Source organism: Artemia sp. Qi Xiang Cuo, chromosome 8 (genome assembly GCF_049724085.1).
Source record: "Artemia sp. Qi Xiang Cuo chromosome 8, ASM4972408v1, whole genome shotgun sequence".
Taxonomy (NCBI): domain Eukaryota; kingdom Metazoa; phylum Arthropoda; class Branchiopoda; order Anostraca; family Artemiidae; genus Artemia; species Artemia sp. Qi Xiang Cuo.
Genome location: NC_142801.1, coordinates 248,518 through 259,804, shown reverse-complemented (window position 1 = coordinate 259,804; position 11,287 = coordinate 248,518). Strand labels below are relative to the sequence as shown.

The window sequence follows — 11,287 nt, the reverse complement described above, 5'->3', positions numbered from 1 at the left end:
GTCTCCTCAATTTTCTCTGAAAGGCTCACCTGAATGCCCTTCGTATTCTTGGAAAGTAAAGTTTAAACATGCGTACATTTCTCAAGAACATTTACTATCTGTAAACAATAAATGAATTGCCTAACTTACAGTCCTTGTCCTGAAGACTGTGGGGAGGTTGAAATCCCCAAAGACATTATTACTGGACCTTTCAACAAGGATGAACAAAATAGATCTCTTAAAATTTCGATCGGATATGTTTTGGGGAATGATAGGCTTGGGATGGGGGGGGGGGCTGTTTGCCTTCCATTAATTTTTGACTCTTAAAAGGCCCCTAAGACTTCCGACTACCAGTCAAATGAGCTCCATCTGATTCAAAGTTTATACGACCACCCATCCCATAAAAACCTTAACTGCCCCGGGGCATAGCTTATAACCCATGCCCATGGACTCTGGGGGATTGTGTTCACCCTAAAGACATTTTTATATGATTTTTGGACTATTGGTAACAAAATGGCTCTCTCACAATTTCAATTAAACACGTTTTGGGATAAGAGGATGTTTGGGGGTGAGGCTAGTTGCTCTCCATCATGTTTGAATCTTAACAGGGAATTAAAACTATACATTTTCAATCAAATGAGCCTCTTTGAAGGTTCTCACGACCACCTCTTTCATAAAAACAATGCATAACTTAGAACCCTCACCCATAGACTCTAGGGGATTCTGTCAGTCCCAAAGGCCTTACTATATAATCTTTGGACCATTTTTGAACAAAGGGCCATCTTAAAATTTGTATTGGACACTTTTGTGAAAAATTGCGAAGTGGAGGGGGGGGGCTGCCTTCCGATCAACTTAAATCATAAAAAAGGCACCAGAACATCTGACGTCCAATCAAATGAGCCTGCTCTGGAGTTTTTACGACTACACATTTCATATAAACCTTATATGTCCTCGGGCATAACTTACAACCCTTGTGCTGGAGGCTGCTGGGAGGTTGTCATCCTCAAAGAAATAATTTTCAGACCTTCCAAATACGGTGAACTATTTTAAAAACGCTGGCTATCTTAGAATCTAGATTAGATATCTTTTGGGAATTTATGGGCGGGAGGGGGGCTTTTTGCCCTTCATTCCCTTTTGATTATTAAAAAGGACGCTAGCCCTTTCAATTTCCAATAAAATGAGCTGTTTTCGAAGTTTCTATGATAAAAAATGTCCATATCAAATTTCCTATCAGATGCATTTCGGGAAAATACGAGGTGTGGGGGGGGGGGGGGTATCCACCCTACCATCACTCTAAATCATAAAAAGAGTACTACAACTTCTGATAACCAATCCAATGACACTCCTCCGAACTGTATACGATCACTTTTTCTATATAAACCTTATATGCCCCATGGCATAAATTACAACCCTTTCCCTGAGGGCTCTTGGGGTTTGTCATCCTCAAAGACATAATTTCTGGATCTTTCATTTACTTTGAACATAATGGTTATCTCAAAATTTTGGTTGAATGTTTCTGGATAAATTGTGGGCATGGGAGGGGGGTTTATTGCCCTACAATCACTTTTGACTACTAAAAAGGGCCCTAGTGATTTCAATTTTTAATCAAATATCCTTTTTGGTGTTTCCATGACAACTCCTTCAATACGAAGTGCCCTGGTCTACCCCAAAAAAATACATTGTACCCACATCGCTCTTTACTTGGGAGCGCTGCCTTTGATAATATGACGCTACGCCCAATGAGACTTATGGACCCCGTTCTCCGTCCTATTAGTGATTAAATAAAAAAAAAACAAGTTTCTCTAACTGAAAGTAAGGAATGACGTTAAAACTTAAAACGAACAGAAATTATTCCGTATATGAAAGGGGCTGTCCCCTCCTCAACGCCTGGCTCTTTACGCTAATGTTTTTTATTATTTAAAAAAAAATAAGAGTTGTGAGAAAGTCAAACTTTAGCGTAAAGAGCGAGGTGTTGAGGAGGGGACAGCTTCTTTCATATACGGAATAATTTCTGTTCTTTTTAAGTTTTAACGTCGTTCCTTACTTTCAGTTAAAAAAACTTGTTTTTTTAATTTAATTTTTGAACGTTTTTGAATTGATGCAGGTTTTGATTTAGGCTCACCGTACATGAATTATTAAAAAAAATTTGCATATTAATTTTACTTTTAATTGGTTAAATGGATTTCTCGAAACTTGTTTAATTTTATTTACGAAAGTTTTTATTAGTAATAAATATATGTAACTTAACGAATTAACTTACGTAACGAACTTCTATATTCATTTATTTTTAATATGTATATTAGGAGGCTCGCCTACTAGTCAATACCTCGCTCTTTAAGCTAAAGTTCGAATTTTGTTCCAATTCTATAAAATTGACCCCTTATTCACAAAGGCCGTTATTTAGAATAAATGGCTCTTATGAAAGTACTAAAAAACATTTGGCTTAAAGAGCGAGGTATTGACTAGGGAGTGAACCCAATCATACACATAATATTTTCTGTTCGTTTAAGTTTTGATGTTACTCCTTATTTTCAGTTGGAAAACTTGTTTTTTTTTATATTCAATTTCGGATCTTTTTTTAAAATAATGCTGGGAAATCCAGCGCCCCCTTCATAGCAGTGTCCCTTCCCCCATGAAAACTTTCTTCATGGAAAGATTCTCCCAAATAACCCAAAACCCACAAACCCCCCTACTACCAGAAAAAATCCCCCCTGAAAACGTCTGTATACTTCCTAATAACCAATACTATATGTTAACATTGGGTAAAGTTCATGATTTTCAGCCCTCTCCCCGGGGACTTCGGGGGATTAAGTCATCCTAAAGGACATATTTATCATATTTTCAACCATTCTGAACAAAATGGCTATCTCAAAATTTTGATCAGGTGACTTTGGGAAAACAATGAGCGTGGGAGGGGGCCTAGTTGCCCTCCATTTTTTTGGTCACTTAAAAAGGGCACTAGAATTTTTAATTTCCGATCCAATGAGTCCTCCCACGATATTTTAGGATCACTGGGTCGATACGATCCCCCCTGGGAAAAAAAACAAAAAAAAAACAAATAAACACGCATCCGTGATCTTTCTTCTGGCAAAAAAAATGCAAAATTTCAGATTTTTGTATATAGGACCTTGAAACCTCTACAGTGGGTTTCTCTGAGACGCTGAATATGATGGTGTGATTTTCATCAAGGTGCTATAGCTTTTAGGTGGTCTTTCCCCCTTTTTTCGAAAATCAGCCAAATTTTCTCAGGCGCGTAACTTTTGATAGGTAGGACTAAACTTGATGAAATTTATATATTTGAAATCAGCATTGAAATTTAATTCTTTTGATGTATCTATTGGTATCAAAAACCCGTTTTCTAGAGTTTCGGTTACCATTGAGCCGGGTCGCTCCTTACTCACAGTTCGTTACCACGAACTGTTTGATAATATCACTTTGAGCTACAAACCAGCTTTGGCTAAATTTTGCTAGACTCCGGTACGATGACTTCTTGCACTTACATTTATTGAGTCTAAAACCGATTAAACATAATAACAAAACAGGTTTTTTTTTCAACTAAAAGTAGGGAACAGCCTAAAACTCAAAACGAACAGAAATTATTCCGTATGTGAAATTTTTTAGCACTTTTAAAAAAATATCCTATTCTAATTAATCAGGCCCTTATGTTTCAAGAATCGTTCTGAAACACGGTGACAAACAATGAAACTTTAGCACAAACCTTAGGTTTTGGATTGCTTAGGGCATTTGATTCACTTCTTTTTTTCCTTTGCCATTTGATTTATCATTTCACTCTTTTTCAGATGACAAGACATCCAATCATCTAATGGTCTTAGCTCCCCCTAAAGTCAATCAAGATGAATTGTGGAAGATTTTCAATTTATTAGCTGGTTTAGTCTATTTTAATAAAACCACAGACAGCTCCAAATCACCGAAGGTAAGTTTTCTTCATTATATTATTTTTTTGCATAAAATTAATAATACGTAATATATCCATACATCCACATATGACAGGATATTTTTTGCGTAGTATACTCGTATCAAACAGAATCAAACGCTTGCTCATAATTTATAAACTGAGTACCATAGGTGTTTGATAACTCAGGCATTTCTCAATCAATAATCTAAGATTAGTCGTTTCAGTCTTGTTAGTTCCGTTGTTGTGTTTATCCAAAGAGTCTTGCTTTATTTCTGTTAACTTGACCCCAACTCTATTCAGCAAAATTTTACTAAAATTCCATTTTCAAAGCCCTAGACGGAATTTAGTTAGTTAGGCGTGTCATAGTAGATTTGTGAGTCTACTGCTCTATAGGGGCCTACCCCAATCCACTCAGCGTGTTTCCAGGTGGCGATAGGTGAACGTCCTAGGGATATGTAGGGTATCTCCATAAGAGGCATGTAACAAGGGGAACCTTGTCCTTGGGATCTATAATACAAACTGGGGTACCTTCGCCCCGGGCAATAAATACAGGAGGGGGAGGAACAAGGCACCTCAAATGAACACTCAGCAAGGCCAAAGGGTGCCTGAATACGTTTTGTGTGTTACCAATCTTCTCTCGGTAATGAATTAAATTGTTCCATGACGCAGAACACCATCGTGGGTGGATCTTCTATAGAAGGACAACTGCGGCAGGGCATAAGATTCAGTTGTATGGACAACGGCCTCTGTAAAGGGCTGCCTTGACATTTTCGGGGCACCTGCAAGACTGAGGACCTTGTGGCTAACTTTATTCCCACTTAAAGGGTGGCAACCTTCGTGGAAATTATAACTTAGTTAACGACACATTATTCGCCGTGGATACTGATTAATGAATAATTATCCTGGGATTGGGCTGTTATAGTGAGCGTTTTCGGGCTGAAAAACCTCTTCCTAGCTAATTTACATACTATGAGTTGCCTCTCCGTAGTAGCATAATATATGTAAGCATGGATATATAATAAGTCAGCAGTAATAGGCTTGAGATTGTCTGTGCAGGGTTTCGACCCTTGTAGATAGAAGAAAATCGCCAAGTACTGAAAACTATGTTGTGACCAAGATAGGCAAATAAATGCCCAAAGCTTCCATTCAACTGGAGGTCCAAGGGACTTCTTGCTGTCCGTTTCTTAGCCGGAAAGCTCTTTGGTGTAGACTTGAAAAGATGTGTTTGTCCCTGTCTTGCACTGGCATCCGGGACCATTGTTTTTCCCAAGGCCAAAACAATTTCAATTATTTAAAAAAATATGGAAATTGGAACTTGGAATGTTTTACGCTTGGTAGATTATTTGATTTTATATTTGCTGATTATTATAAGATGAAAATATAGTAGTGCATGGAAACCGCAATTTTTGATTGATAAGGCAAGATCTGTTGAGGAAGAGGGATATAAGATTACCATACTTCTTAGGATTAGAAGTTCAGACTGATTACTGCTCTAAGCCGGCTCTGCGTAACCTATTCCTCTAAACTTTCCTTCTGAACGTTTTAAATTCTAATTATAAATCTTTTTCCTAGAGAATCTTAAAGTAACAATCAGTCAATTGGTAGCATCATAAACTGACGTGTTTGGTAAGAATCGGTACTAGAAAAATCCGGTGACAACTAAAATTTATTATTAAATTAAGTAAAAAGAAGAAACGTTGTGATTATCATTATTATGAACCCTTCCAATAGCTCTCTTCAGGGTTGGCTAATCTTATATTGTGTGTGTCCGTTGACCAGGAGGTTTCCTCTATAGTCACGCCGTTCACCAAGAGAAAGAATTATTTTTAAGTTTAGGACTATCGAATACCTTGAGCAAATCTGAAACGGGAAGGGATCTTATATCCAGTGGTGTGTTTCCCGGACCGAAGGTATACTGTGTGGAAACGCACAACAAGGATATCAAACAAGTTTGCAAAAAATAATTTCGATATGAGTGTCTATAGAAACTGTGTGGAATGTAGTTTAGTCCCAAGAGTGAAAGTCATGGCGATTCGCTCTTTACAATTTAGAAACCACACAGTTAGAGCTGAGAAAAACGCCATGTTGGCCATATCAGACAAAGTTTATGTACTTGAAGATGGTGTGAAGGTTCTACCTCACGGTCACTATTTAATCTCAGACCGAGTTGAATATGTAGAGTATAGAAAACAACTCGGTCTGAAAAAATTAACTTAAATTCATTCATAGTACATAGTGGGTGGTGGGTGTTTAATGTTTTTATTTCTTTTTATCAATAAATTTTCAATATGTGTGCGCAAGGCAGAGCAGTTACTTTTTCACAATTTCACTATACATAGTTATTTAATGCCCCCCTCCGGCCCCCGGGCCGGCCCGACGCGCTTCCCAGCCGCCACAGCGGTCACCCTCAGAGGGTGGGGAGAACTCATTTCAAATTAAAAATGTTGTTGTAAATAAAAATGTGTTATTATTTTAAGTGTATTTTTTAATAAATGGTGTAATTTTTTATTATAAATAAATAAAAAAAAAGTTTATTAATCAAGTATAAGGTGGGTGTGTTTGATATTATTTGAAGTGTATTTTCCTAGTGCCTATTTCTAATATATGTTTATGTTTTTCTTATAAATAAATAAATTTTAAAATAAAAAATCTTAAGTGTATTTTTTTCTTGCTTAAAGTGTCTTTTTCTAATTGTATTATTTGTAAAGTGCTGCTACTTTTGGGTTAATAATAAAAGAAAATATGATTCTTTATTGATTTTGTTCTCATTATTCTTGAATGGAGTAGTAGTAATAAGGAAATTATTTAGTCATTAGACATCTATAGTCTACAGTTAGTGTTAGGTGAACTGCTGAAGGGAACAGCAATATGTATCAATTTAAAACACTAATCAGATCGTTTCTGTGTGGTCCATCAGTATCAGACAAAACGACACTCTTAACTAAAATAATTAAAAATTTTGATTAAATGTTTATGGAAAAGCCGAAAAAATCTACTATTACTACAGTATATGGCAGGAGTCAAACTGTAGAATAAAAGTAATTGTCACATCAGTGCAGATACAATTCATACAGGGGCTTGATGTTTTCAACATTATTGAACCAAACTTTTGGCTGATTATTGACGATTTAGCTGAATCCATTGAACAATGGTCCCAGGAAATGCTACAATTGTTTACTGTTCGCTCTCATCATGAACAGATTTCCGTTACTCTAGTTCTACACAATCTCTCTCATCAGAGAAAAATGTATGCGAACACTTGCTTTGAACTGCACCTACTATATCATCTACAGAGATGTTCGTGATTCTAGCTCGCTAATAACTTTCAATAAGCAAATATACCCCGGCGCCCCCAAATTTCTGCTCTCAGCGTACAATCAGGCAACTAATAAGCCCTACGGCTATATCATATTGGATCTTAATCAAAATACACCCGATGATTTACATGTAGTCACAGATATGTTTGACAGTGAAATTACAGTATATCTCCCTGTGAACAGTAAAAAAGGCTATTAGCTGCCTCCATGACACTGAAGAAACTACATGAAAATAGACATTTATTTTCCGTTCTAAGCACTTCAAAACCCCCATTTAGGAAAGCCATATTTAAACATAGTATTGACATTGACATCATTAATCTAATATATGAACTTTCTTTAAATTTAACCGAGGGCAATTTTCAACTGTCAGAAGTAGTTAAGCAACAGGAAAAGCAACATCGTTCCAGTGTACGTGCATTGGACTGTAAAAAGAAAGGAAAGAATTTTAAAAGGAAACGTCTTCTTCAAGCGGGCGGTACCTTTTTTACACTTTTACTGCCAATAACTGCAGGACTTGTAAACGGTTTTCTCTAAATGGCTAAACCCTATAAATTGACTCCAATAGAACTCGCTCTTTCACCCGTGGAACACTTTGAGGACAATCAGAGTAAATTCATTGACAACGAGAATATTGAGGATGATAAAAAACTACTTTTATTTCAAGATGCACTTCGCCGAGTGGACAAATATAAGCCCTATCGTGCGAGATCTCCACAGAATTCTTGTGCTATCGCTGGAACACAATTAAAAAAGGAGTAATTGGATTCTGTAGTGTCGAGCATTGGGAATCTAATGCCAGACTCATATCGTGAACAAAGTAAACGACTCATAACATATCTCATGGAAAGTAGTCAACATATTATTAAAGATGATAGCAATGGGAAAGGAATTATAATTCAGGGCCAGAACTATAATCTACTTGATTTAATCTATGATATGGTTATAAATCGTAAAAGACTTTTATCATTTGTCAGTCATCTATACAACTTTCTAAATACATTAAGCTTCCCCAAAAGCCTTATTAGCAATAGGCAAATTCTAAAAAAATTAAATGAACATACTCCTTCCTCAACATTAAAACATGAACAAGAAGAAGAAGAAGAAAATTTTAAATCAATCTTGGAAAATACTTGCACACCTAGTGGAAACATTGATTTGATAATGAGGAGGAGGAGCACACCGCTAATAGCTAGACAAAAGCGACGACGTATTAAGTCAATGTCACCACCACCATCACCCACTCGTACACAAAAGGGTAGTGGACGTTACACTACGTGTTTACGTTCAAAATGGTTGAAGTTCTGAAACATGGTTATGAAAACATTGGTGAAGTGGGAAGTTTAAGTTCGCCCACCACTCTTTTCAAAGTCACTGGTGTTCACACTAAAATTGTACAAGACTATCTACAAAATGAAACAAGTTACACTCTGCATAGAAATCATAGGATTCGTGCTAATCATTATCGAAAAACTAAAGCCTCTTCGACATTGCATATAAAGCAAGCAGATTTCTTAACTCTAGATGAGATTCAAAGGCATCACAATACACCGTACATGCACATTCTACTTGCAATTAGTGTTTTTTGTCACTTTGTATATGCCATTCCATTGCGCTCGAAGAGAGGTGTTGAAGTTGCTCGTGCTATTGAAAGTATTCTCGAACAAGATTCGTATAAAAAAATTCAAACGGATCGCAGTAGTGTATTTAATAATCCCCATGTTGAAAAAGTACTAATGAAATATAATACAATGCTCTATCATGGTCATAGTCCTATAAAGGCTGCATTGGCCGAACGATTGATAAGAACTATTCGGCTTTTAATTTCAGGAAATTGTACATTGAAAAATACACCTGCTTTTATTCATGATTTATATAAAATCTTGTTTATTTATAATCAACGACTCCATCGATCATTGTCCAACTCAACACCAACAGAAGTTCATCATTCTGATCATGATACATTTGATACTTTTCTTAAACAATATTCCAATGAAACGGTCGTGAAGAAAAATTCAATGTTAGTGATATTGTTCGAATTAATAGAACGTTTAATGTTTTTGAAAAGGGGAATTACTTGTGGTCCACTGAACTTTTTAAAGTGGCAAAAATCCTAGACACCAAACCCAGAACTTATTGTCTACGAGACACCAAAGATAAAGAGATTCTCGGCAGCTTTTGTGACTATGAAGTACAAAAAGATAGAAACAGTAGTGAAATCTATCAAATTGAAAAGATATTAAAGACTCGTACTCGCAGGGGTAAGAAACAGTTACTTGTTCGATGGCTAGGATATAACTCTGATTTTGATTCTTGGATCAGTGTTGAAGATATTAACAATGCCCAATGATTTCCATGTAACACTTATGTCCATTGTCTCCGACCCTATCTATAATGACCTGAATAAAACAAGTGATTTTTGGACGACTGTATGCTCAAGAAAGCCTATGATATCCTGAGAAAGGATCGTGTGTATGATACAAAAATTATACCATTCGATTGGTCACTCTTTGTCGAGTAAGAATGGGTTGAAGCACTTAAATCTAGTGAATATCCACATCTCACATTGAAATATAAAGAATATGGTACTATGACGTATTTGTGTCGTACAATCAATAGAAAAATAACTTATCGTAGGAATGGCATATTCCATTTTAATTATTCAATGGAGCATGATAGGATTTACATTACCTCACCTGTTGACACTGAAATGATTCATCTCAATGATAATATGAGAGATGTTCTTGGCTTTAAACAGAATATGATCAGTGGTAAAAACGCTGGCACTATTAGCGGGATTGATCATGTTATTATTACTGATTAATTAAAAAAAACTTTTTCTACAAAATAAGTTTTTCAAAGAAAAGTAAAGAACTCCATTAAACAAAAAATGAACAAAACTAAAATCAAATAATCTACCAAGCGTGAAACTACCACAAATCAGCATTGATAAATAAATGAAACCCAAAACGAACAGAAATTACAATAATTAACCGAGTCAAACTCAAAACGAGCAGAAATTAACATAAGTTGGGTGCCAAACTCCTATGCCTTCCCAAAGCCAGCACAAAATTTGCACTTTACTGAAACAATATAAATGCTTTTACTTTTATAACTTTAATAAATCAAATAATATTAACATTTTGATTATCAAATATCAGTATATGTATATTAAACTGACAATGCACATTCATTTGTATTTTTTCAGTAAAGTGAAAATTTTGTTCTGGCCTTGGGAAGGCATAGGGGTTTTGCGCCCAACTCAATTTTGATTGGACTTGTTTGGGGGAATTATGGGTGTGGGGAGGGGGGGCTAGTTGCCCTCCAATCACTTTTGACTATTAGAAAAGGGTGCTATCCCTTTGAATTTCCAATCGAATGAGCCTTTCTTGAAGTTTCTACGACAACGCCTTCTATAAAAACCTTATATACCCCCAGGGCATAACTTAAAACCCTTGCCCCGAGGGTTTTAGGGAAGTTTCCTCCTCAAAAGCATATTTTCTATCTGGAAATTAACTACGCTGGACAAAATGGCTATCTCAAAATTTTAATTGGATGTGTTTGGGGGAATGATGGGTGTGGGGGGGTTAGTTACCCTCAAATTCCTTTCGACTATTAAAAAGAGCAGTAGCCCGTTGAATTTCCAATCGAATGAGCCTTTTTTGAAGTTTCTACGACAACGCCTTCTATAAAAACCTTATATGCCCCCAGGGCATAACTTAAAACCCTTGCCCCGTGGGTTGTGGGGGAGTGTCCAAATCAAAAAGATATTTTCTATCTTTAAATCAACTACGCTGAACAAAATGGCTATCTCAAAATTTTGATTGGACATATTTTGGGGAATGATGGGCGTGGGGAGGCTAGTTGCCCTCCAATCGCTGTCGACTATTAAAAAGGGCACTAGCCCTTTGAAAATTCCAGTCGAATGAGCCTGTTTTGAAGTTTCTACGACAACGCCTTCTATAAAAACCCTATATGCCCCCAGAGCATAACTTAAAACCATTGTCCTGATGGTTTTGAAGGAGTGTCCTCTTCAAAAACAAATTTTCTATCTAGAAATCAACTACGCTGAACA

General features: G+C 36.3%; 1 protein-coding gene across 1 annotated transcript in view; it reads left to right on the top strand.

Moving 5' to 3' along the window:
• The first annotated feature begins 1,703 nt into the window (after positions 1–1,703).
• The window catches only part of LOC148949046 (putative inorganic phosphate cotransporter), a 94,008-nt gene continuing 84,424 nt past the window's right edge, over positions 1,704–11,287 (top strand). The window contains exons 1-2 of the mRNA XM_089093603.1: positions 1,704–1,752; positions 3,780–3,913. Of these exons, the coding sequence (XP_088949729.1) occupies positions 1,704–1,752; positions 3,780–3,913 (183 nt within the window). The remainder of the gene's footprint in view (positions 1,753–3,779; positions 3,914–11,287) is intronic.